Source organism: Xyrauchen texanus, chromosome 45 (assembly GCF_025860055.1).
Source record: "Xyrauchen texanus isolate HMW12.3.18 chromosome 45, RBS_HiC_50CHRs, whole genome shotgun sequence".
In the NCBI taxonomy this organism is placed as follows: domain Eukaryota; kingdom Metazoa; phylum Chordata; class Actinopteri; order Cypriniformes; family Catostomidae; genus Xyrauchen; species Xyrauchen texanus.
In genome coordinates this window covers 7,247,581-7,270,220 of record NC_068320.1, presented here as the reverse complement: position 1 = coordinate 7,270,220, position 22,640 = coordinate 7,247,581, and the positions used below count along the sequence as shown (strand labels likewise).

Below are 22,640 nucleotides of genomic sequence, written 5' to 3'. Positions count from 1 at the left end.
TCATGTGAATTGAGAGCTGCTGAACTATGGGATGATTTTAATCTCATTATGATTAATGACTGCACACACAATTATGCATGTACTAGATAAATGTTGTGAATGTATTTTACTAACCACAAACAAATGCCATTTGATTTGAATCTGTGGAATTCGGGATTGAATGATTGTGCAGCGATTTGTACAAATACAGACATATTTGCAAATAAACATGTTCTGTTCAACATTAATAAATCAAAAATTGCTCACGCAAAAATTAATCCGTGCATTTGTGGATCAGAACACGCGCGTGCATTTATTGACATCTTGTTCGAATCGATCGTGTTCGGTTCATTTGGATTTTGAAACTTCCTTTTCGCAGTTTACAGCATTCCACCCACACATACACACACACAACTAACGAACAAGCCAGTGCTATTCATTAACGTGAACACGATTCGTAAATGTGTGTCACTATTGTCAGTACCTGGATGGGAGACCTCCTGGGGAAAACCAAGGTTGCTGCTGGAAGTGGTATAAGGGAGGCCAGCAGGGGGTGCACACCCTACGGTCTGTGTGGGTCCTAATGCCCCAGTATAGTGACGGGGACACTATACTGTAAAAAAGGCACCATCCTTCGGATGAGATGTTAAACCGAGGTCCTGACTCTCTGTGGTCATTAAAAATCCCAGGACACTTCTCGTAAAGAGTAGGGGTGTAACCCCGGTGTCCTGGCCAAATACCCCCCATTGGCCCCTATCTACCATGGCATCATATTAATCTCCATCCCTGAATTGGCTACATAACTATACTCTCTCCTCTCCACCAATAGCTGGTGTGTGGTGGGTGTTCTGGCGCACTATGGCTGCCGTCGCATCATCCAGGTGGATGCTGCACACTGGTGGTGGTTGAGGAGATTCCCCCTATACTATGTAAAGCGCTTTGAGTGCCTAGAAAAAAAGCACTATATAAATGCAAGGAATTATTATTATTACTATACAATGAAACAAATGCTTTTCAACCGGTGTCTGTAGAATTAAGAATTACATAAATGTGCAGCAATTTGTACAAATAAAGTCATGTTTGTGAGTATACATGTTCTGCCTTGTAATAAAGTGTGACAATTTCCGCATGCAAAAAGGAATCCGTGCATTTCTGGATCAGGCGACAAGCGTGCATTTATTGATTCCTTGTTCGAGTCGATCCTGTTCGGTTCATTTGGATTTTGAGACTTGCTTTCAGCATTTTCAGCATTGACGATCCACACACAACTGAAAGGCAAGGCAGGCAGCTACCACTAGCTGGCAGTCGCAGAATTACCGAGTTGGCCCGCCCTGGTTTGAGAACAGGTGATAATGGACATTGTTCGCATTCTCCCGAAGAACCTTTAAAACATGGATAAAACCATTTTAAACCAACAAGTTGGTTGGGTAAGTAAAACAAATCTTTTTTTTCTTTTATTGCATACTGAAAAAAAAATATTTTACATATTAATTACATTTTATAAATATTCATTTGATGAGATGTATTTTTTTTATTACAAACATTTTTTTTTGTAATTTGTCTTTTTTTAAATGAAGAGTAGAGAGACTCTGGCGTGTTCTCTGGATGGGAGTCACCAGCGTGTTCTACCAAATCTTGCACACACTAGAGGAACAGGACATGCTGGATTTGAGCAGCACTCTTCACCTGTTTTGCTGCCATTATGTATTTTTGCAAGCAAACCTCAATGTGTTCCGTGAGGGATGGGACAACCACCCATTGAGAACAGAGCAAAACCTCTCACCAAACCAACTGTGGGGTGGTTGGTCAGATGGAAAATCCCACTGACAACCCAGAGGTACTGAAGCAGTTAAACAAAGAAAATATGATTTTACATGGATAGTTCACCCAAAAAATTTTATTTAGTAATTTACTCACCCTCAAGTTGTTCCAAACCTGTATGAGTTTCTTTTTTTTGTTGAACAAAAAAGAAGATATTTTAAAGAATTTTGGTAATCAAACAGTTGGTGGCACCCATTGACTCCTTTAGTAGTCAATGGTAAGAGGTTTTGCTTCTTTTGGTTCTAAAGAAAGAAACTGAAAAACGGAGATACTCTTTTAAACTATAGAACCATTTATTTAATCTTGTGGATGTTCCATGTTTTGTTTACAGCTCATACTGAATGTAAAAGGCCAGTTTATGTAATGTGACTTGTTCTGATTTTTAAAACAGCTGTTAAATAAAAAGCTGAAAGGGAGAAAATAGAGAGTAAAATTTAATTTACGAAACTGAAAAAAGAAAGAAATTCAAGGACAAGATGCATCGTTACCCTTTGAATTGTAATCGAATAAAATCGTGAGGCCAGTGAAGATACACAGCTCCATTATTTCCTTTGGCCATACTGATTACACCACATTCTCAACAGTTGCCATGGATATAAACACACACACACACACACACACACACACACACACACACACACACACAGTTCTCCTGTGTGGTTGTCTGGCTATTAAAGGTGTATTTTAACATCCGCATTTGGCCTTTGTGTGATTTTATCTATTTCTGTCCGGCTTGATGTTGAACATCAAAGACTCAAGACCCTGTTTAGTCGAACATTAGACGGGAGAACAAGAGATGAAAACATGTATAACATTTTTTTTTTAAAAGGTGGAGATGTTTAGGGAGAGAGAGAGAGAGAGATAGAGAGAGATGTATAACTTGCAACCGACTTTTAAGAAAACTTAAAAAGATTCATTCTAGATGTTAATTTGGCCGATAACTAAGGTGCTGGAAAAGGATGGTAGTTTTTAAAATCGGTTTATAGAATGTTAAAACATTTTCTTTGTGTTTCAATACTATGACGGGCACAGACATAGAGGCTACAAGTGTCCAAAAAGTGAACAAAATCTCAGAAGCAGTATAATGTGCATTGTGCAACCAAAATAGCAATAACAATCAGTAAAAATGAAGATTCGGTGCATAATGCAGGTTCCTGTAGCACAACTGGTAAGGGATTTCCCAGGGAGTTGTAGGCCTCCTTGCTCGCACACACTTTTTCTGTTCTGACCACAAATTTTCGGATTGAGGTCAGGGCTTTGTGATTGGCACTCCAGTACCTTGACTTTGTTGTCCTTAAGCCATTTTGCCACAACATTGGAGGTATGCTTGAGTCATCCATTTGAAAGACCCATTTGTGACCAAGCTTTAACTTCATGGCTGATGTCTTGAGATGTTGCTTCAATATATCCACATAATTTTCCTTCCTCATGATACCATCTATTTTGTGAAGTGCACCAGTCCCTCCTGCTGCAAAGCACCCCCACAACATGATGCTGCCACCCCCATTTTTCACGGTTGTGGTGGCGTTCTTCGGCTTGCAAGCCTCACCCTTTTTCCTCCAACCATATTGATGGTCATTATGGCCAAAAAGATCCATTTTTGTTTCATCAGACCAGAGGACAATTCTCCAAAAAGTAAGATCCCCACGTGCAATTGCAAATTGTAGTCTGGCTTTTTTATGGCGGTTTTGGAGCAGTAGCTTCTTCCTTGCTGAGCAAGCTTGTAGGACTTGTTTTATTGTGGATATAGATACTTGTCTACCTGTTTCCTCCAGCATCTTCACAAGGTCCTTTGATATTGCTCTGAGATTGATAAACTATGATCATCTCAAGGAGACAGAATGTGTCTCCTTCCTTCCAAGTCCTAAATGACTTGCCAAAATTATAGTTTGCTAATATTAAAACAATGGAGTAGTTAAAAATGAGATTTAATGACTTCAACTTAATTGTATGTAAACTTCTAGCTTCAACTGTGTGTGTGTGTGTGTGTGTGTGTGTGTGTGTGTGTGTGTGTGTGTGTGTGTGTGTGTGTGTGTATGTGTGTATGTATGTATGTATGTATATATATATATATATATATATATATATATATATATATATTCTATATAGTAGCATTTTTTTTGCCTGTCCTCACTTCAATTTAGAACACTTGATTTATCTAGTCAAGTTTTTATCTTACGCATTGAAGTAAGAATAAAAATATGGATGAATACTGTCAATGTTGAAAGATGTAGATACAGAAAATGTCAGGGTCAGTGATTGTTTTTATTTTACCTCTCGAGGTGGCTTTTATAATCCAGATGCTTAGAGAGCAATTTTTTGTTTATGTTTCTCTGCCCGATGTGACTTATCTGTGAGATTACATGTCAAACTCCCATAAACCCTTGTTCTTACAGGAATTTACTGAGGGATCTGAGTTAATCTGATGTGAATCAGGGCAGTTCTTTAACTAGATTCCATTGAGCTCATGCTGATTTTAAATCAGATTTGCAGAGCTGTTTTTCTACAGATATACAACTAAAGCGGTCACGTTTCAAAGTGTTATTATTATTTGCACGACACACCCTGCCACCTCTGCAATTTCCACTGATTTAGAGTTAGAAATGGACTAACTAGTGTACTGCTTACTGCATAATGTGCAGTATATACTGAATACTGCCAACTATGTTCAAATAGTATTTAAAACAACACAATGCACAGATAAGTTTGAAAGTGTAGTATGCTACATTATCACATCACCTCATTATATTACATGTTTAAGTCAATGAATATATCAGAAATAAATACAGATATATACTCACTGAGCACCTTATTAGGAACCCCTGTACACTACTTATTCATTCGATTATCGTGCTAATCGTTTGGTAGCAGTGCAATGCATAAAATCATGCAGATACAAGTCTGGGGCTTCAGTTAATGTTTATATCAACCATCAGAATGGGAAAAAATGTGTTCTCAGTGATTTCGACCATGGCATGATTGTTGGTGCCAGACGGGCTGGTTTGAGTATTTCTTTAACTGCTGTTCTCATGAAAATTTCACGCAGAACTATAATTTACTCAAAATGGTGATCCAGTGAGTGGCAGTTCTGTGAACAGAAATGCCCTGTTTATGAGAGAGGTCAACGGAGAATGACCAGACTGGTTCAAGCAGACAGAAAGGCTATGGTAACTCAGATAACCACTCTGTATAACTGTAGAGAGCAGAATAGCATCTCAGAATGCACAACGTGTCGAACCTTGAGCCGGATGGGCTACCAAAGCAGAAGACCATGTCAGGCACTTTATTAGGACCATAGTGTTCCTTATAAAGTGCTCAGTGAGTGTATATTTCCACTTTGAATCCTATTGCTTTGTAAAACAATGACTTAACTTTTGGCAGTATGATTAAACAATGAGTCAATTTGTTGAACATCAAAATATATTGGGTGCATTCACCGTTCTGGTCATATTTAAACGTTTGCATTGCATTAACAAGAATTAGAGGCTTAAATGTGCGTAATTGTCATGAAAATAATGTAAAATGGGGTCTTCATGGCTCTTAAAATAGTGTGGTGATGGGGGCGTGGGTGGTTGGCATGATTTCTAACAGATGTTTCTCATTACAGTGATGGTGGAGAGAGCCCTTAAAAGCAGCCAAACACGCCAGAGAAGACAGAGAGAGAATGAGTGTGCAGCGTTGGCGTGTGTTTGCATTGAGTGTTTTGCTTTATTGAGTATTGTGATGAAGTTTATGTTAATTTTGAGAGTGAATTATTGAACTGAGTGTATGCATTAAAAGTACATACGCTGTACACAAAGCGAAGAGAATAAAAGCCTGACCTGAAGTGTGCCACTGCTCCACATCTCCTCCTATAAATGGTCTGCACTTATACAGCGCTTTTTTATTAAACTTAGAGGTTAATAAAACTGTGTCCCAATCACCCATCCACACTCACATTCACACATCAATGGCGGCAGAGCTGCCATGCAAGGCGCTAGCCTGCCATTGGGAGCAACTCGGGGTTCAGTGTCTTGCCCAAGGACACTTCGGCATGTGGAGCCGTGTGGGCCGGGATTCGAACCACCAACCCTGCGAATGGTAGCTGACCTGCTCTACCATCTGAATCACCCTATTATGAAAACACCTAAACTATGGTAACGCTACTGAAAAATTAGTGTCACTACACTTAGTTACTCCCCAGCAATAGTTTGTGGGTTGTTTGTACTCACTCATACTGTGATGCTGGGTGTTGGCAGGGATGTGTGCTCCAGGTGAGGTTCTTCTCAACAGCTGGTCTCCTCAAGGCACTCATGACCTGGACACAACCAATATAGAAACATGCTCAACAAACACAATTACAAAAGACAAGCCACAGTACATGTATGCTCATGTAAAAATGTCACACAATTGGATTAGAAACAGATGCTAAAACACCTTGAGTTGATACTAAGGAAAGCAACAGTAAATACACAGTAAACCACAGCATTCTCCAAAAAGAGATCCATGAATTGCAAACAGAACGTTGAAACAGACATCCATTAAGTTTCCATATGAGTGTCATTTATGAGTCTACGTGAGTCAATCTACTGTAATCACTGCATCATATAAACTGACATATTTTTAGCATCTAGCATTGCATGAGATCATCTGAAATATTAGATTTGAGTTTTTCTTTCTGTTTTTGAAATCTTTAAATAAATCTCAAGAAGAACGTGTCATAAACTGTGTTTCCCATGAATTACCTAGACATCATTTGTCCTGCCACAGATTCATAATGAACCGATTCTCATGATAACACAAAAGATTGCTAACGTTGCGTTTTGCGCTATTGCTTTGGCAAAGAATCGCACACTCCCAGCCAGCCAACCCCCCAGCGGCTCTGACAGAGTAACTATTTTCAGCATCTGAGGAGCAAGTTCAACACAGGTAACAACTTTTTCTTAATTTCTTTGATGGCTCACAGGGCTCGAAAATAACGCAATCGAAAGAGATTTTTACTTGCCCGACTGGACAAGCATACTAATTAAAACATCAATAGCAAAACAATAATCGGCTATATTTGTGATAGGCTAGGCCTGTGCCATTTATTATAAAGTTCATATTGTTATTCTGCTGTTGAAAGTAATGTTATAATTCACATGTGATTTAGTAACAGCTGCGCCCTGTTTGATTGACAGCCGGTGTATGTGTGTGTGCTGAACATGCGTGTGTTCCGAAAATGCTCGCGCTAATGCGCACCTGAACGGTCAAATACATTTCAAAATTCCGCTAAAATGTCTTGGTGAGGTATTCATGTAAACACAGAGAGTGATTTCTAAAGTGAATGTAAACGAGACAAAAGCAGATTTGTATAAAAATGTCGGACTTGAAGCATAAATGTGATCTAACAGACCTGCTGCCGTCGAGTGTGTCATCATAATAATCAAACAAAGGAGAAAACACTCACTGCTTTTGACTGGGTAACTTTAGTAGCTTTAAAAAGTATTAATGTATTATAATCATACAGTGAAGACCAGTAGTAGTTTTATGTTGTATTTCATTCTGAATGTTTCCATGAATACTTGAAGCTGCTGTTAAGAATTTTAAAGCTGTTAAAAAAGCAATGCATTTTCTTAATTTCTTTTTCTATTATTTTTAATCTATGCTGCTGTTTTTTATTGATATTATATTACCGACTGTTTATTAGTCTTGAATAATTACTTAAGAACTTGATACCATTCTTCCATAATTAACATATTAGTTAGTGTTATTATTTGTTGTGGTTTTTAAGCTGGTTTCAATAACGAATCCTGAAATGTTGGTATTGAGATAATGTATAGACTTTATTGTACATGATAGATCTTGCTGCAATAACATGATGAAAAAGTAGATCTCATTCCATAGAAGTGTGAACGCCCCTGTTGTAAATGATGGCGATGGAGGATTTCCTTTATTTGACTACTATACATAAAATAAAATAATTATCATATGACAATAGCCTCCTCCTGTACCCAGTGCAGTTTACATTTCGCAGAGAATTGAGTTGATTGTATAGGTACACTATTAGTTTGGGCATCGGTCACAATTTTTGAAAAATGTACAAAATAAACTTTGACATGTTACTTGAGCGTGTAACTTAAACGTCCTTTTTCCCTCCGGATAAGTAACTTTTATACCAATCGGAGGATAAGCACATGACAATGCGTAATGTCGAGCCCAGGCTCCAAAATATGCTCTAGCCGATTTTGTGTTCTGAACTTTTGTGAACTGCATTGAACTCTGTTTCGTTAATGCTTTGTGGGTGTGACATTTCCACATCATCATCATTCATATCTATACAACCAAGGTGTGTATGATTAAATTACTACTCGATTGTTTACAAGAGCACAAAGTTCTTAATAGGTCTAACCTCTTAATGTTGCTCTCCCCTAGAGGGTCCGGGGTCCACCCACCATAGGCTCACAAAATCCTGTGGGACACACTGTATAGATTCAACTGTGTCAGCTCTTATTCCCAAATGAATATGTACAACATAAGCAAGGACACCTACATTTGCTCAAAGGTAAATTAAAGCTAATAACTTGGTTGATGAATGTATGTATTGATTCATGTCTTAGTAAAGGTCATAGTAAATAAAGAGATCATGAATGTGTTATGAGATGTTATGAGATGTTATGAGCAGTTCTGTTCACTCACACTAACGTTATCAGGTGTGTAAACGCCATCAAATGATGCAAGCAGAAATCATAGGACCTAAATGTGATTTTGTCGACATGTTTATAAAATTATATTACAAGGTTCCTTACACATAACACAACATTTCTAAAAAGAAATGACCACTCTGCGGCCCTAAAAGCAAGTAAAACTTCTCAAACACTGATGAGGTTATGGTTATGCTCTATTGAGTTTTAAAGGAACAAAACCGACCTCCCTACACTAAACCTAAACCTATCCGATAATGTTGTAAAAGTAAATGTGAGATGAAAATAATATAACAGATTTAAACTCAAAATGGTCTTTCATGTAAAACAACATGAAAGCGAAGTGCCCCACACTGCCCCCAACACAAACATACACAAACAATGATGATATCATGCCTTTAATATTAGCTGACCTGTCATGACCCAGTGTGAGAGAGCTAACCTTATTCTACCCCTCTCATCAGGGCACAAAATTACGCTTGTCTGCTTGTCCACGACAAGTTGAATTTTGAACGGGCAACTTAAAGAGAACTTTATTTGCTAGACCGGACAAGAAATTTTAAATCTCAATAAGGAATGTTAGCTCAATCCTGCGGGATTTTAATAATTCCCGCATGTTTCACTTCAAAATGCGGGGAACTCCCTCTATCACGTCGCCCTCTCGCCTTCACTCGTGGTGCAGCGTTCAGCAGCTTGTGAATGCAAGCAGTGGGAAAGCGCGTATTTACTGAACTTTAGATACATATAGAAACGGGGAAAACCTGTTAATTGGACATGCAAATTGTGTTGTACCACATCTCTATAAGTGAGCAGTGCGATACAACTATTGCTCCAATTTATAATCTACATAGCTGTATTTATCACAAGTGCGCAATGTTGGAGAGATCTAATTTTGTCTTGTCACATCGTGGCTCTCCCTGGTAATACAGCAAGAAAGGCAGAAATTGCAAAAACGCTATAAGAAATAATACCACCTGTAGAGTGAAAAGAAACACTTAAAACACTTATGCACCCGTTACACATCTCATCTTTCTAGAGCTCCATCTAGTGTATGTTTCCGAGGTATTTTCTCTGCCATGTGAATCAGTCAATTTTAATAAGTATATAACAATATACATTTGTAACACAGTTGAAGGATGGGCAAGGAGGAGGCGAGAACCGGCTTGTCCACATAAATTATATTTTAATGAGAAACTGAAAAACACATAAACAAACACACATGACGGACATGTCCGTAATTCTCTCTCTCTGAACAATCGTCACCGGCCGCCTTTATCCCTCGCGCGCCTCATCAGGCTGATTGGGGACCGGGCGCGCGATATTCCGACCGGCCCCGCCCCCCTCCGCTCCACAACATTATAATAATATGAATACTATAACATTAATAAATTACACACAATGAAAACATTATCTATCTTAAATATGCATAACTGTTTTGAAAATACAGTTGAAGTCAGAAGTTTACATACACCTTAGTCGCATATTTTTAAACTTTTTAAGTTTAATCGTAGAAAACATTCACTGTCTTAGGTCAGTTAGGATCACTACTTTATTTAAAAAATGTGAAATGTCAGAATAATAGTAGAGAGAATTATTTGTTTCAACTTTTATTACTTTCATCACATTCCCAGTGGGTCAAAGGTTTTCATACACTTTGTTAGTATTTGGTAGCATTGGCTTTAAATTGTTTAACTTGGGTCAAACTTTTTGGGTAGCTTCCACAAGCTTCTCACAATAAGTTGATGAAATTTTGGCCCATTCCTCCAGACAGAACTGCTGTAACTGAGCCAGGTTTTTAGGCATCCTTACTCGCACATGCTTTTTCTGTTCTGCCCACAGATTTTCAAACGTACTGAGGTCAGGGCTTTGTGATGACCACTCCAATACCTTGACTTTGTTGTCCTTAAGTCATTTTGACACAACCTTGAAGGTATGCTTGTGATCATTGTCCATTTGGAAGACCCATTTGTGACCAAGCATTAACTTTCTGGTGGATGTCTTGAGATGTTGCTTCAATATACAGTATTCACATAATTTTCCTTCCATATGATTCCATCTATTTTGTGAAGTGCACCAGTCCCTCCAAGAACCCCCAAAACATGATGCTGCCATCCCCATGCTTCACGGTTGGGATGGTGTTCTTTGGCTTGCAAGACTCACCTTACTTCTTCCAAACATAACAATGGTCATTATGGCCAAACAGTTACATTTTGGTTTCATCAGACCAGAGGACATTTCTCCAAAAAGTAAGATATTTGACCCCATGTAGTCTGGCTGTTTTATGGCAGTTTTTGGAGCAGTGGCTTCTTCCTTGCTGAGCAGCCTTTCAGATTATGTCAATATAGGACTTTTTCTGTGGATCTAGATACTTGTCTACCTGTTTCCTACAGCGTCTTCACGAGGTCCTTCAATGTTGTTCTGGGATTGATTTGCACTTTTCTCACCAAACTATGTTAATCTCTAGGAGACTGAATGTGTCTCCTTCCTGAGAGGTATGATGGCTGCGTGGTCCCATGGTATTTATACTTGTGTATTATTATTTGTACAGATGAACGTGGTACCTTCAGGTGTTTGGAAATTGCTCCCCAAGGATGAGCCAGTATTGTGGAGGTAAAAACAAAAATTCTGAGGTCTTGGCTGATTTCTTTTGGAGGTAGGCCTTAAACTACATGCACAGGTACACATCCAATTGACTGTAATTAGCCCATCAATAGCTAACTGGCTAATTGCCTAAAGGCGTGATATGATTTTCTGGAATTTTCCAAGCTGCTTAAAGGCACAGTTAACTTAGTGTATGTAAACTTGCGACCCTAAACACTTTTTTTGCAAAGCATTTTGTCAATATTAAACAGCCATTTTTAATGCAAATGGTGAGATCTGACTTGTACTCTCAAACAGATGATTAACCCAAAAATGAAAATTTTGTAACACTTTACAAAAAGGTTCCACTTGTTAAAGTCAGTAAACTACATCAGTTATTATGAACTAACAGTAAACACCACTTTTATACAATATATTAGACTTGGTTATTGTTAATTCCAACATATAGTACATTAATACATTTTCATACATTAAAATAAAAGTATGTTAACTTTAGTTCATGCACTAAGAACTAACAATGAACAATTGTAGTTTTTTTAGTAACTAACATTAACTAAGATTGATAAATTCTGTAAAATATTGTTCATTGTAAGTTTAATAGTCACACCTACATTTAGGATGACCAAATAACCCCTATAACTTACACACCACCCCTACCTCATGCAGTTATCAGCAACATGACAGTAATCTAAAGGCGGTGGACGGTAGTCAGAGAGAGTCACTGTAATAAGATGATGCAGACTGGGTGGAGGTGACAGGAATTTATAAGGACTGACCGAGATTGGGAATGACATCTTTCCCTTTCTCATGCTTGTGGAATGTGCAAAGATTCAGTTCAAAGGAATAGTTCACCCATTTTTTTACATTTTTTTTGGATCACAAAAAAGTCCAAGAGACAGCATCAAAGCATGCAGGTGGGCAAGAAGGAGACGCAGAGAAAGTGAGAACTCTTGACAAGCCCGTCTTAATGCTGGGATTACTGCGGCCATATGTTCACATGTTCAGCTCTGGGCTTTGAATTGCACGCTGCAAATAGGAACAACCATGTATGAGTCAAGTTAAACTTGTGGATAAATCACAACCGCATCTCCCAGGAACATTACACTCGCTTTAACATCTGAACCTCTGTTTGTGTGAGTGAGTGGGCCAACCGCCTTGCTTCGAGCCAAACCAGCTCTCTCTGCCAGTGGGCATCAGAACCAGCGCTGGGCAGCTCTTCAGGCCAGGGCTTGAGTTCAGGAATGTGGAGACCTTTAACACTGTGTACATGTGCAATTGTTACACATTTTTACAAAACAAACCTGCAGATTCATCTGAATAAAAGCATGTCTTAGTTTACATTTTGCATTTCCGGTAGCTGCGGCTTAGACCTACACAACGTTCAGAAGGAATTTTGGACCATTCTTCCTTACAGAACTGCTTCAGCTAAGCCATATTCTTAAGATGTCTGGTGTTTTCGGCTCTCTTGAGGTCATTCCACAACATCTCTATTGGGTTAAGGTCTGGGCTCTGACTGGGCCAATCCAAAAGGTGGATTTTCTTTTTTGAAGCTATTCTGTTGTGGATTTACTTTGATGTTTATGGTCATTGTCCTGCTGCATCACTGAACATCTACTGAGCTTTAGTTGGTGCACAGCAACTCTGATGTTATCCGGTAGGATACTTGGGAATTCATTTTTCCCTTGATTATGGCAAGCGAACCACACCCCGAAGCAGCCCCAACTCATGATGATCTCTCCACCGTACTTCAAAGCTGGGACGATGTATTCATGTTGGTATGCGGTGCTCTTTTTACACCGTATGTACTGCTGTGTGTTCTTTCCAAACAATTCAGCCTTAGATTCATTAGTCCACAAAATATTTTCCCTGTGGAGATGTGGAGTGTCAAGGTGGTCTTTGGTAAATTCAGGAATGCGGCAATGTTTTTGTTGGAAAGCAGCGTCTTCTTTCATGGTGTTCTGTCATGGACACATGCCTGTTTAATGTTTTCCATATAGTAGACTCAACAGAAATGTTAACCAGTTCCAATTATTCAATAAGTCTTTAGCTGTCACTCTAGAGTTCTTTTTTTACTTCATTGAACATTCTGTGGTGTGGCCTTTGAGTCTTGGCTTCTAGGCACTTCTAGGGAGAGTAGCCACTGTACTAAATCATCTCCATTTATAGACAAAACATTTATAGTCTAACTGTGGACAGATAAATATATAAGCTCTTCAAGATAACTTTATAACCCTTTCCAGCTTTATGCAAAGCAACAATTCTTGATTGTAGGTCTTCTGAAATCACTTTTTGGAAGGCATGGTCCACGTCAGCAGATGATTCTTGTGAATAGCAACCTCAAAATTTTGAGAGCTTTTTATAAGTCAAAGTAGCTTTAACCCACACCACCATTTGGATGCCAGGTTTGCCAGCTCCTACCTCTCTAACTGTTTGTGTGTTGTTAGCTTAAGCACATTGTGCTTTGTAATGAAGATGAGATCACATTTTGTGACCAATTAATGCAGAAAACCAGCTGATTCCAAAGGGTTCACATACTTATAATGTGAAATATGTGAATATAAATGATTAAGTACATATACATCATGTACGTATTGTGACATTAGTGCATTTAATGAAAATGATGTAACAAATATGACGGCAAATATTACTGTTTGGATAATAGCTATGTAATGAAATTAGTGCATATAAATGAGAATAACTAAAAAATTAAGATTTCATAAATATAAGCAGGTTAATATTGCTGTTTTTATAGTGTGATTTTGGTGCATATAGACCATTTCAAGATAGTTTAAGGAAGAGGCGTTTTTTTGTTCCTTGAAAATGTCTGCTAGACGCGAACTCAGACTGCATTCCAAACAAGATAAATCACCCTCCGAAGGGCACTTTACAGGGACAACAATCATGATAGTCATGCTGTAAGATCACTTCAAACTTCATTTCCAATAAAAACGACTTAAAAAGTGAGTTTTGAATGACACTTATTTTTTAGCCCCACAAGCTCTTACAGTGAATGTAAAGTCTTTGAAGGGAATAGGGCATAGTCTGAATGGAAAGCACTCGCATTCAAAAGAACAGTGGGAGGTGCTTCATTCACAGTGACTTAACTATTACTAATGTTAACACGATTTTCATAAAATACCATTATTAAAATGTGGACCATGTTGTTCGATGGCTGGATGCTCCCTGGATCCCTGGAACTAAAGGAAATTAAAGTGTTTAGAACTCCAAAAAAACAACGACAAACGGACGCAAGTACCGCTTTAATGAAGCAAGATGGCTGGATTGATATGTGCAGTACTAACAACTGTTCCACACATCTAATACCTTTTAGGTGAATGAAATTTATGACAAATAATTGTGTGTTTGAGAGGCAGAGCTCTAAAGGTGACTGTCGCTCCCATTATATTGAATGAAGCTGCGCAAGTCATTTACTTTTACATTTAGTCATTTAGCAGATGCTTTTATCCACTCGGGTGCGCACTCGTTCAGGAAGTAAGCAGCAGCAAGCCGCCTTCCCCGGACATCTGATGAGTTATGCCATGAAGCGCACATATACGCAGCTGTTGTTCACTCTGCTGTGAATAATGGCACCAAAATAACCAAAAAACACAAAGTATGATGAGTCGCGTTGTGTTCAACATGCGTGTTTGTGATGACGTAAGACGAAAATAAATGGATCGGGTTCGATAGAATCAAATAAGAGAGTGTCAAACCAGACCAACGTTGTGGGGGGCTAAGGGAACAATCGCACTCGAAATAGGACAGAAGCAATATTGCTTTTTATCATGTATTATGTTTACTATGTATTAATATTAGTGCATTTAAATGCAAATTATTGTAGTGAAGTAGGTAGTTAAGTAATGCTGTTTTTATAGATACATATTGTTAAATTGGTATATATGAATTAAATATAATTCTTCCTCGTCTTCGTGAAGTGAAGTTTGGAAAGCATGTCTTGATTATTTTTAATTAGACATTTACTGTATTTTACGCTTAGAATCTACTTGGTAACAATGTCTCTTTGGTTGAAATTATGATTCTTTTAACTAAAATCCTTTTAAGACATTTCAGATCAAATAAATAAATATTTATTTATATTAAATATTATTACAAGGCTGAAAAAGACATACTTTTTAACTATATCACCCAGCCCTATTAGCTAGTGCATGCAATGCAAATGTCAAACAATTTTACAAAAGTATGTGTTGCTTGGCTGGGGGAAGAGTTTCACAAAAGTAATAACTGCTTCCTACACCAATGCCCGCTAGAGAACTGTCTAATGTGCCAGCTATGAAGCTTTGCTCCACTTTGCTGCCATGATACACATCCTCCCACATACATACACAGGAAGTGATCTTTCCTTATCTGTGGGCTAGACCAGTTCAGTTCTCCATCAGGTTCTCTTCTGTCGCCCTGATCCTTCTGTACATTTCCTGCTGAAGTCATCCGTCAAACATCTGTCTGTGTGTGTGTGTGTGTGTGTGTGTGTGTGTGTGTGTGTGTGTGTGTATGTGTGTGTGTGTGTATGTGTGTGTATGTATGTGTGTGCTATTGTATTTCCTCTTATTTCATGCACACGAGTTAGCTGCAAAATAAAGGCTTCAGGACTGCTGTTATGAAGGTCTATTGGTTTCAGGCTTTTTTTATCACTATTTTTCTTTATTGTACCTGAAGCTTACCAGGCCATTTGGCCACTTTCCTTGGGTCTTATATCAAAACAGTCCACAATTTCAGCCATTTTCCAGTTTCTTCAATGAAACCATTGGTTCACTTTTACTGTACATTTTTTACCTAGACTGACACTGTAGACGGCCACTGTCTATAATATCATACGTGCGTTGTTAAGAGCGCTCTGTTATATACCAGGACAATGATGTGTGATGTGGAGATCCGTTCAGTGGTGCGCGCATGTGCATGCGAAAAACACGGCTCAGCAGAATTTGTGCAAGACACAGACAGCATGAAAACACACCCATACAACCTTTAAAAGATAGATGAATTGCACACATGTATATCATACTTCAATTTTTTTTTTTAAATGTATCCATTATGATCAAACTAGTAATTTAATAGGCTTAAATAGAAAATGATTCATCAAGTGGCTTTAAGCTGTGATTGCAATACACAGATATGATATAAACAGTTACCCTGGTATGAATAGCCTAAAATAATGTATGGCAAAAGGGTCTGAATGTGCTAATATAACACAACAAAGCACTGTGGTAGTACCATGGTAGCTACTGAATAGTTAGCATATTTATGTCAGGCTATAGTACTCCAAGTTACTTCAAAGTAATACCATGATATTACCATTGTACATGTCAAAAAAACAACAACAACAACAATAACAAATATGGCAATACAATGGTACGTTTTTATTAAGTGGAACCTTGATTTATTTGGACAATAATATCCAATTATATCATTACAAATTTGAAAACGGTTCTATTACCAATTAAATTCTGTAATACATTAGTTTTATGTTTTATAAACTTTATAAGGTGCTGTGAAATCAAGAAATTCTCGCTCTCTTCACATCAGTTCATGTCCCAAAGACGCGTTCGGGACATCATGTGAGTGAAAGCACGTTTAGCCAATCAGCGCTCTGAATCTTTGAATCCCAGCCAATCGGGGCGCGTCATTTGTGTTCATGAACAGCCCGTCAATGCTGCTGCTGCTGCTGCTGGAGGCCGTCCGAGCGTTTGGCTCGCTAGGCCTCATTGAATACAATTGATATCGACTTTAGAGTAATATTAAAGAGTCTCTAACTCTGTAAGAGCTTATAAACAAAATAAACCACACCGCCATATTGCGGAAGGAAAATATACATTCAACAGCCCCGTTTCTCTCTAGAGGGGGCTCACGCTACCCCGCTAGCGCGAGTTTAGCAAAGCGGACCACAGACAAACACACTCAACTTTTTCCTGATCAATATCTACCGATCACAGCTGATCAATAAATGCGCGTTTACCTTGTCTGACGTGCCGTTTACATCCCTTTACCCGGTCCTGCGGTGTAAATGAGAGCTTAAAGCGCGCATTGTCCAGCAGCAGGAAGTCTGTGGTGTTCCCGCTGAAGTGAGTGCGCTCGCTCACTATAGAAACCCCTGCAGCTCAGGTGCTCACGCGCCGCCCGCCTGCCGCGTGCAGCAGATCAGACCTGTATCACTACAGTAGATCGCTTTGATTCATGCCGTACATTCCATGAGCTGAGCTGATCTGTGATTGTTCATTCCTCTCTGCGCAGTTAATGTAGATGCCAACAATTCAGCACACACATATAAAAGTGAAATGATTACTCTGAAGAAAACAATATACGCAACAACAACGATAATGATGATGATAATAATAATACAATCTTTAAAGTTGAAATAAATAGTTGTGTAAATAATACAAAAATAGTACATATAAACATAAAAAATAGAGTATTATTTTAGTTAATATTACTATTAAATAATAATAATATCACTCATATCATCATAATTAAAAACATTTAAAAAAAAAACATTTAACGGTAAATAATAAATAGAAACATTAAATAGACTGTTCTTGTTATTATTATTATTATTATTTATAATAATAATAATAATATCATTAGGATCAATTATTAAAATTGTTAACAGTAAAAACAACAATAAATAGAAACTTATCAAATTAATAAGCTGTATATTATTATTATTATTATTATTATTGATATAATTAGGATTAATTATTAAAATTGTTTACAATGCATAAAATAATAAATAAAAACTAAATAAATAGGTGGTTATTGTTATTAATATTATTATTGTTTATTATTATTAATATCAAGATTAATTGTCAATATGGTAAACAGTAAATACGATTATAGAGACATAAAATAAATGCACTGTGTTATCATTATTATTATTATTGATAATATTAATAATAATACAATCATTAGGGTAAATAATTACAATTGTTAACACTAATTAAAATAAAATAAATATAAACATTAAATAAATAAATAGAGTGTGACATTGTTAGTATTAATATGGTTGTTGCTGTTCTTCTTACAATAATATCAATATGACTGTATAATTTAATATTATTTTTTATTACTTTACTATTATCAAAATAAAGTAATACAATGAAAACTGATGCGATTGTGATGTTTTGTTACCTTATTTGCCAATATTATATTGGCTATTGTGAGGAATATTCAAATTGTATAGCCGAACAAAAATATTTTGTTTTTTTGATGAAAAAAGACTATGATATCATTATAAATGTACTGTAATGGCACCAAGGTACAGTGGTGGTATCATATAATACCATTGTTCTGTATGATTACCAAATGTATAAACCATGATATTTTCATGGGACTTTAAGGTACTACAAAGAAAACCACAGTAACAATTTTGTAATTGTTTTTATGCATGCATCTTTTTATGATCTCATATGACTTTATGGAATATTTTAATTTTTAAACATGTTTATCACATTGCAGGACTATTTCAAATTAACTAGTAAATGGAAAAGGATGATTACAAATGGTGATAAAATTCATAGACATGATGACCAGTCATAGGAACTAAGATTAAACTTCATTCTATACATACTTCATTCACTCATATACATTTTAACATAAACTATTCAAATAAAATAAAAATACATTGGACACGTTATGCATCAAAGCGAATGTCTTTTCTGTGTCTTTAATCAGGTGTTATACACAAGTGCATAAAAACACATTTGAAGGCATCTTTTCTGGAACAGTTTCACACTGTATCTTCTCCAGTCTAGTTTAAAGTCTCTTAGCTCCATCTTGTGGCCAAAATATATAAGTACAATTAATTTGTCTCTAATCCTAAAAAAGATTTCTCCATTTACCTTTTGTGTTAATGTCATCATACACCAATGTTTTCACAGGGTTTATATGGACAATAGACAAACAATCCACCGATTAGTGTGGATTTCATCAATCATTTGTTACCGTAGTGCCAACTGTCAAAACCTTCGTTTACTGACTACTTTGTATTTGTAATGTTTGCCTTCGTGTGTACAAATCGAAAACAGTTATTTTAAGCTTGACATACCTTAGAAAACCGAACTTGGGTGTTAAGAGTGGTCATGTGCTGGTACTGTTGTGAGTAAATTACATCCCATTGAGATAGTTGATGCCTTTATGAATATTCCATATAACACAACAAAGTGGATCATGTGGAAATAGACGTGTGTGTGTGTGTGTGTGTGTGTGTATATATATATATATATATATATATATATATATATATATATATATATATATATATATATATATATATAAATATGCAGTTACACAGTATGACCACTAGAGAGAAGTAGAGAATCATGTACGGGTTTATTTGTTTCCGAAGAGTTCCCTTCTTTTTCCTCTTCGTGATAAACCGATCCCAATATCAAAGTGTTTTCAAGGCAAGTCAGTCCACTCGCTGGCCATCTTTGGAACGCTCCCGGACAGCTATTTTGTATGTATAGCCTCCTAGCAGTACAGCTCCTATCTACTTGAATGGGAAAATACCGAAATCTCCAAAAACGGTTGGTCAAGATATCAATCAAAAAATCTATTTCAAATCAACAGTAAAATCTGACAACAACTGTATAATACATTGTGATCATTAACTTGATATCACGCTAAAAACTATATATTTCCCGGCGGGTCTAGCTAATGCACATGCGCATTCTGCAGTTGACTGATTTAATCTAAAAGGGGATTGGCTCTTTAACTACATCCGCCATTCCTATTTCTCCTATTAATTTTAATATACGTGTCCCATCATGGGCTAAACATTCTTTGATGGTCATCTTGCGTGTTACAACCGGATACCATATGTATGGGGTACGTACCATAGGATACCAAATGAATGGGGAGAGCCGTAAACTGGTACCTGTTGCCAAATTGGCCAGGACTTCTCTTATAAAACAGCAATTGTATTGTTGCAATCTTCACACATAGTTCACACCAAAAGGATTGTTTAGCGCAAAACATGTTGAAGATTAGCTGCTTCCTCATAAAAGCAGTTTATTTGGCAAACTGAAGCATCTCCTCCATTAAAAAAATCCATAAAAAAAGGCCTCAGTGTTTTGTTACACTCTGTTTTGCTAACCTTATAGGTCCAACCTCGGTAGAGGAGTTCTGCTAATAACTTTGAAAGCTTTATTAATATATATATATATACACACACACACACACACACACACACGTCAAAGGTTTTGAAACACTTGACTGAAATGTTTCTCATTATCTTAAAAATTTATGCTTAAATGTTTGAAATCAGTTTTGTATAAAAAATGTAATTGTGCCACCATATTAATTTATTTCATTCTAAAACTAATACTTACATTTCAAAAACATTTTTATTATTGTTAAGACATTGACCAATCAATAAAGCCAGCCAATACGTGCTTTATTATATATATATAAATTGTATCTTTTGGGTTTGAATACAGTAGGCCTATGTACACACTACAGTCATTGCTTTGGGATGGTGCAAATTAGCAAGTAATAAGTCATGTGTTCACATAAAACATTTGAGTTTGCGATGTGTAGTGAGGTGGAACAAATACTAACCTTATTTTATATATATATATATATATATATATATATATATATATATATATATATATATATATATATATATATATATATATATATAAAACACACACACACACTCTTTTTCACACTCATTGCTTTGAATTAATTAATAAAGCATGCAGTGTTTGTTCTCACTATATTTATTTTCTGACATTCAGTCCTCTCGTATTTACTTAGCGCCATCTCGGCCATTGTCCAGTAATAACCCATAATAATGGGTATAGTAGAATTATGGAGAATTATTTGGATTTATTAAAAAACATACAGCCTGGTATATGAACTATGTACTCTGTAAATATTAAATAACTTGTTTAATTATGAATACACTCACTATACTACCATGTCCCCAAAGTTTCTGAACGACAAGTTCCAAGTGTTGGATTCACCCAATTTAAATAAATGTGCAGAAAACCCCAAAGGTTATAGAATTAGTTCTTGCAAAAATGAAAATTCTCTTATTATTTACTCACCCTCATGCCATCCCAGATGTGTATGACTTTATTTCTTCTGCAGAACACAATGATATTTGGAAGAATATCTCAGCTCTGTAGGTCCATGTACGTTAAAAATGTAAAGTTCCAAAAGCACATAAAGGCAGCATGACAAGACGTACAGTGAAAAAGGAGTTACATTTTGGAATGTTCTCACTCAAAAACGATTGGATTTCTTCAGAAGACAAGGAATATATCACTGGAGTTTTATGGACTACTTTTATGCTGCCTTTATGTGCTTTTTGGACCTTGGAAATGTTTGACCCCATTCACTTAGGTATGGACCTACAGAGCTGAGATATTCTTATAAAAATCTGTGTTTGTGTTAAGCAAAAGAAATAAAGTCACACATCTGGGATGGCATCAAGGTGAATAAATAATGAGAGGATTTACGTTGTTGAGTGAACTATCCCTTTAACTGATTGCTGCATTTAAAACAGTGGAATAATGACCAGTGGCATTACTCAGTATATGATAGATGACAATATGCATCACTTTAGTCATGTGAATCTTACCTGCATCCATTTGTTCCAGGTTTATCCTCCACTATGATGCTCTTCTTGGAGTTTAAAGGAACTCTTTCATACCTGTCTGATGTGAAGCCTTCAGAGCTCTATAAGTGATGCCTTTGATACAGTTTTCTGATGTCTTATTTAAGCTCAAGTTCAGTTTTCAGTCATGCACTGACAAAGACTCTCTCAGTTCTGACATTTTCAAAGTGATGTAAGTTGTAATGTGTATATTAACAGCTGGAAATGCAACAGTAATGTACATTTTTGGACAACAATTTTTATTTAACGGCTTTTACCTCTAGTATGGTAATATAATATATATATATACACACACACACGTTGTGTTTCCATGTTTTATGGGGACTTTCCATAGACATAATGGTTTTTATACTGTACAAACTTTATATTCTATCCCCTAAACCTAACCCTACCCATAAACCTAACCCTCACAGAAAACTTTCTGCATTTTTACATTTTCAAAAAACATAATTTAGTATGATTTATAAGCTGTTTTCCTCATGGGGACCGACAAAATGTCCCCACAAGGTCAAAAATTTCGGGTTTTACTATCCTTATGGGGACATTTGGTCCCCACAAAGTGATAAATACACGCTCACACACACACACACACACACACACACACACACACACACACACACACACACACACACACACACTAAATCAGCCACAAAATTAAAATCACCTGCCTAATATTGTGTAAGTCCCCCTCGTGCCAACAAAACAGCGCCAACCCGCATCTAAGAATAGTATTCTGAGATGATATTCTTCTCATCAGAACGGTTATCTCAGTTACCGTAGACTTTGTCAGTTGGAATGATTCTGGTCATTCTCCGTTGACCTCTCTCATCAACAAGGCATTTCCATCCACAGAACTGACAATCACTGGATGTTTTTTGCTTTTGGCACCATTCTGAGTAAATTCTTGAGACTGTTGTGTGTGAAAATCCCAGACGATCAGC

The 22,640-nt window shown here is 36.8% G+C and overlaps 1 protein-coding gene across 2 annotated transcripts in view; it reads right to left on the bottom strand.

The window, feature by feature from the left end:
- usp6nl (USP6 N-terminal like) overlaps nucleotides 1-17,190 on the bottom strand; it is a 90,265-nt gene extending 73,075 nt beyond the window's left edge. Inside the window, exons 1-3 of one of the 2 annotated variants that reach the window (XM_052118470.1) lie at nucleotides 17,035-17,190; nucleotides 8,171-8,242; nucleotides 6,012-6,097 (exon numbers count right to left, since the gene is read on the bottom strand). In XM_052118470.1, the coding sequence (XP_051974430.1) occupies nucleotides 6,012-6,015 (4 nt within the window). In that variant the 5' untranslated portion in view covers nucleotides 6,016-6,097; nucleotides 8,171-8,242; nucleotides 17,035-17,190. The remainder of the gene's footprint in view (nucleotides 1-6,011; nucleotides 6,098-8,170; nucleotides 8,243-17,034) is intronic. The other variant, XM_052118469.1, reaches the window with a different exon arrangement.
- Between the last annotated feature and the right edge of the window lie 5,450 nt (nucleotides 17,191-22,640).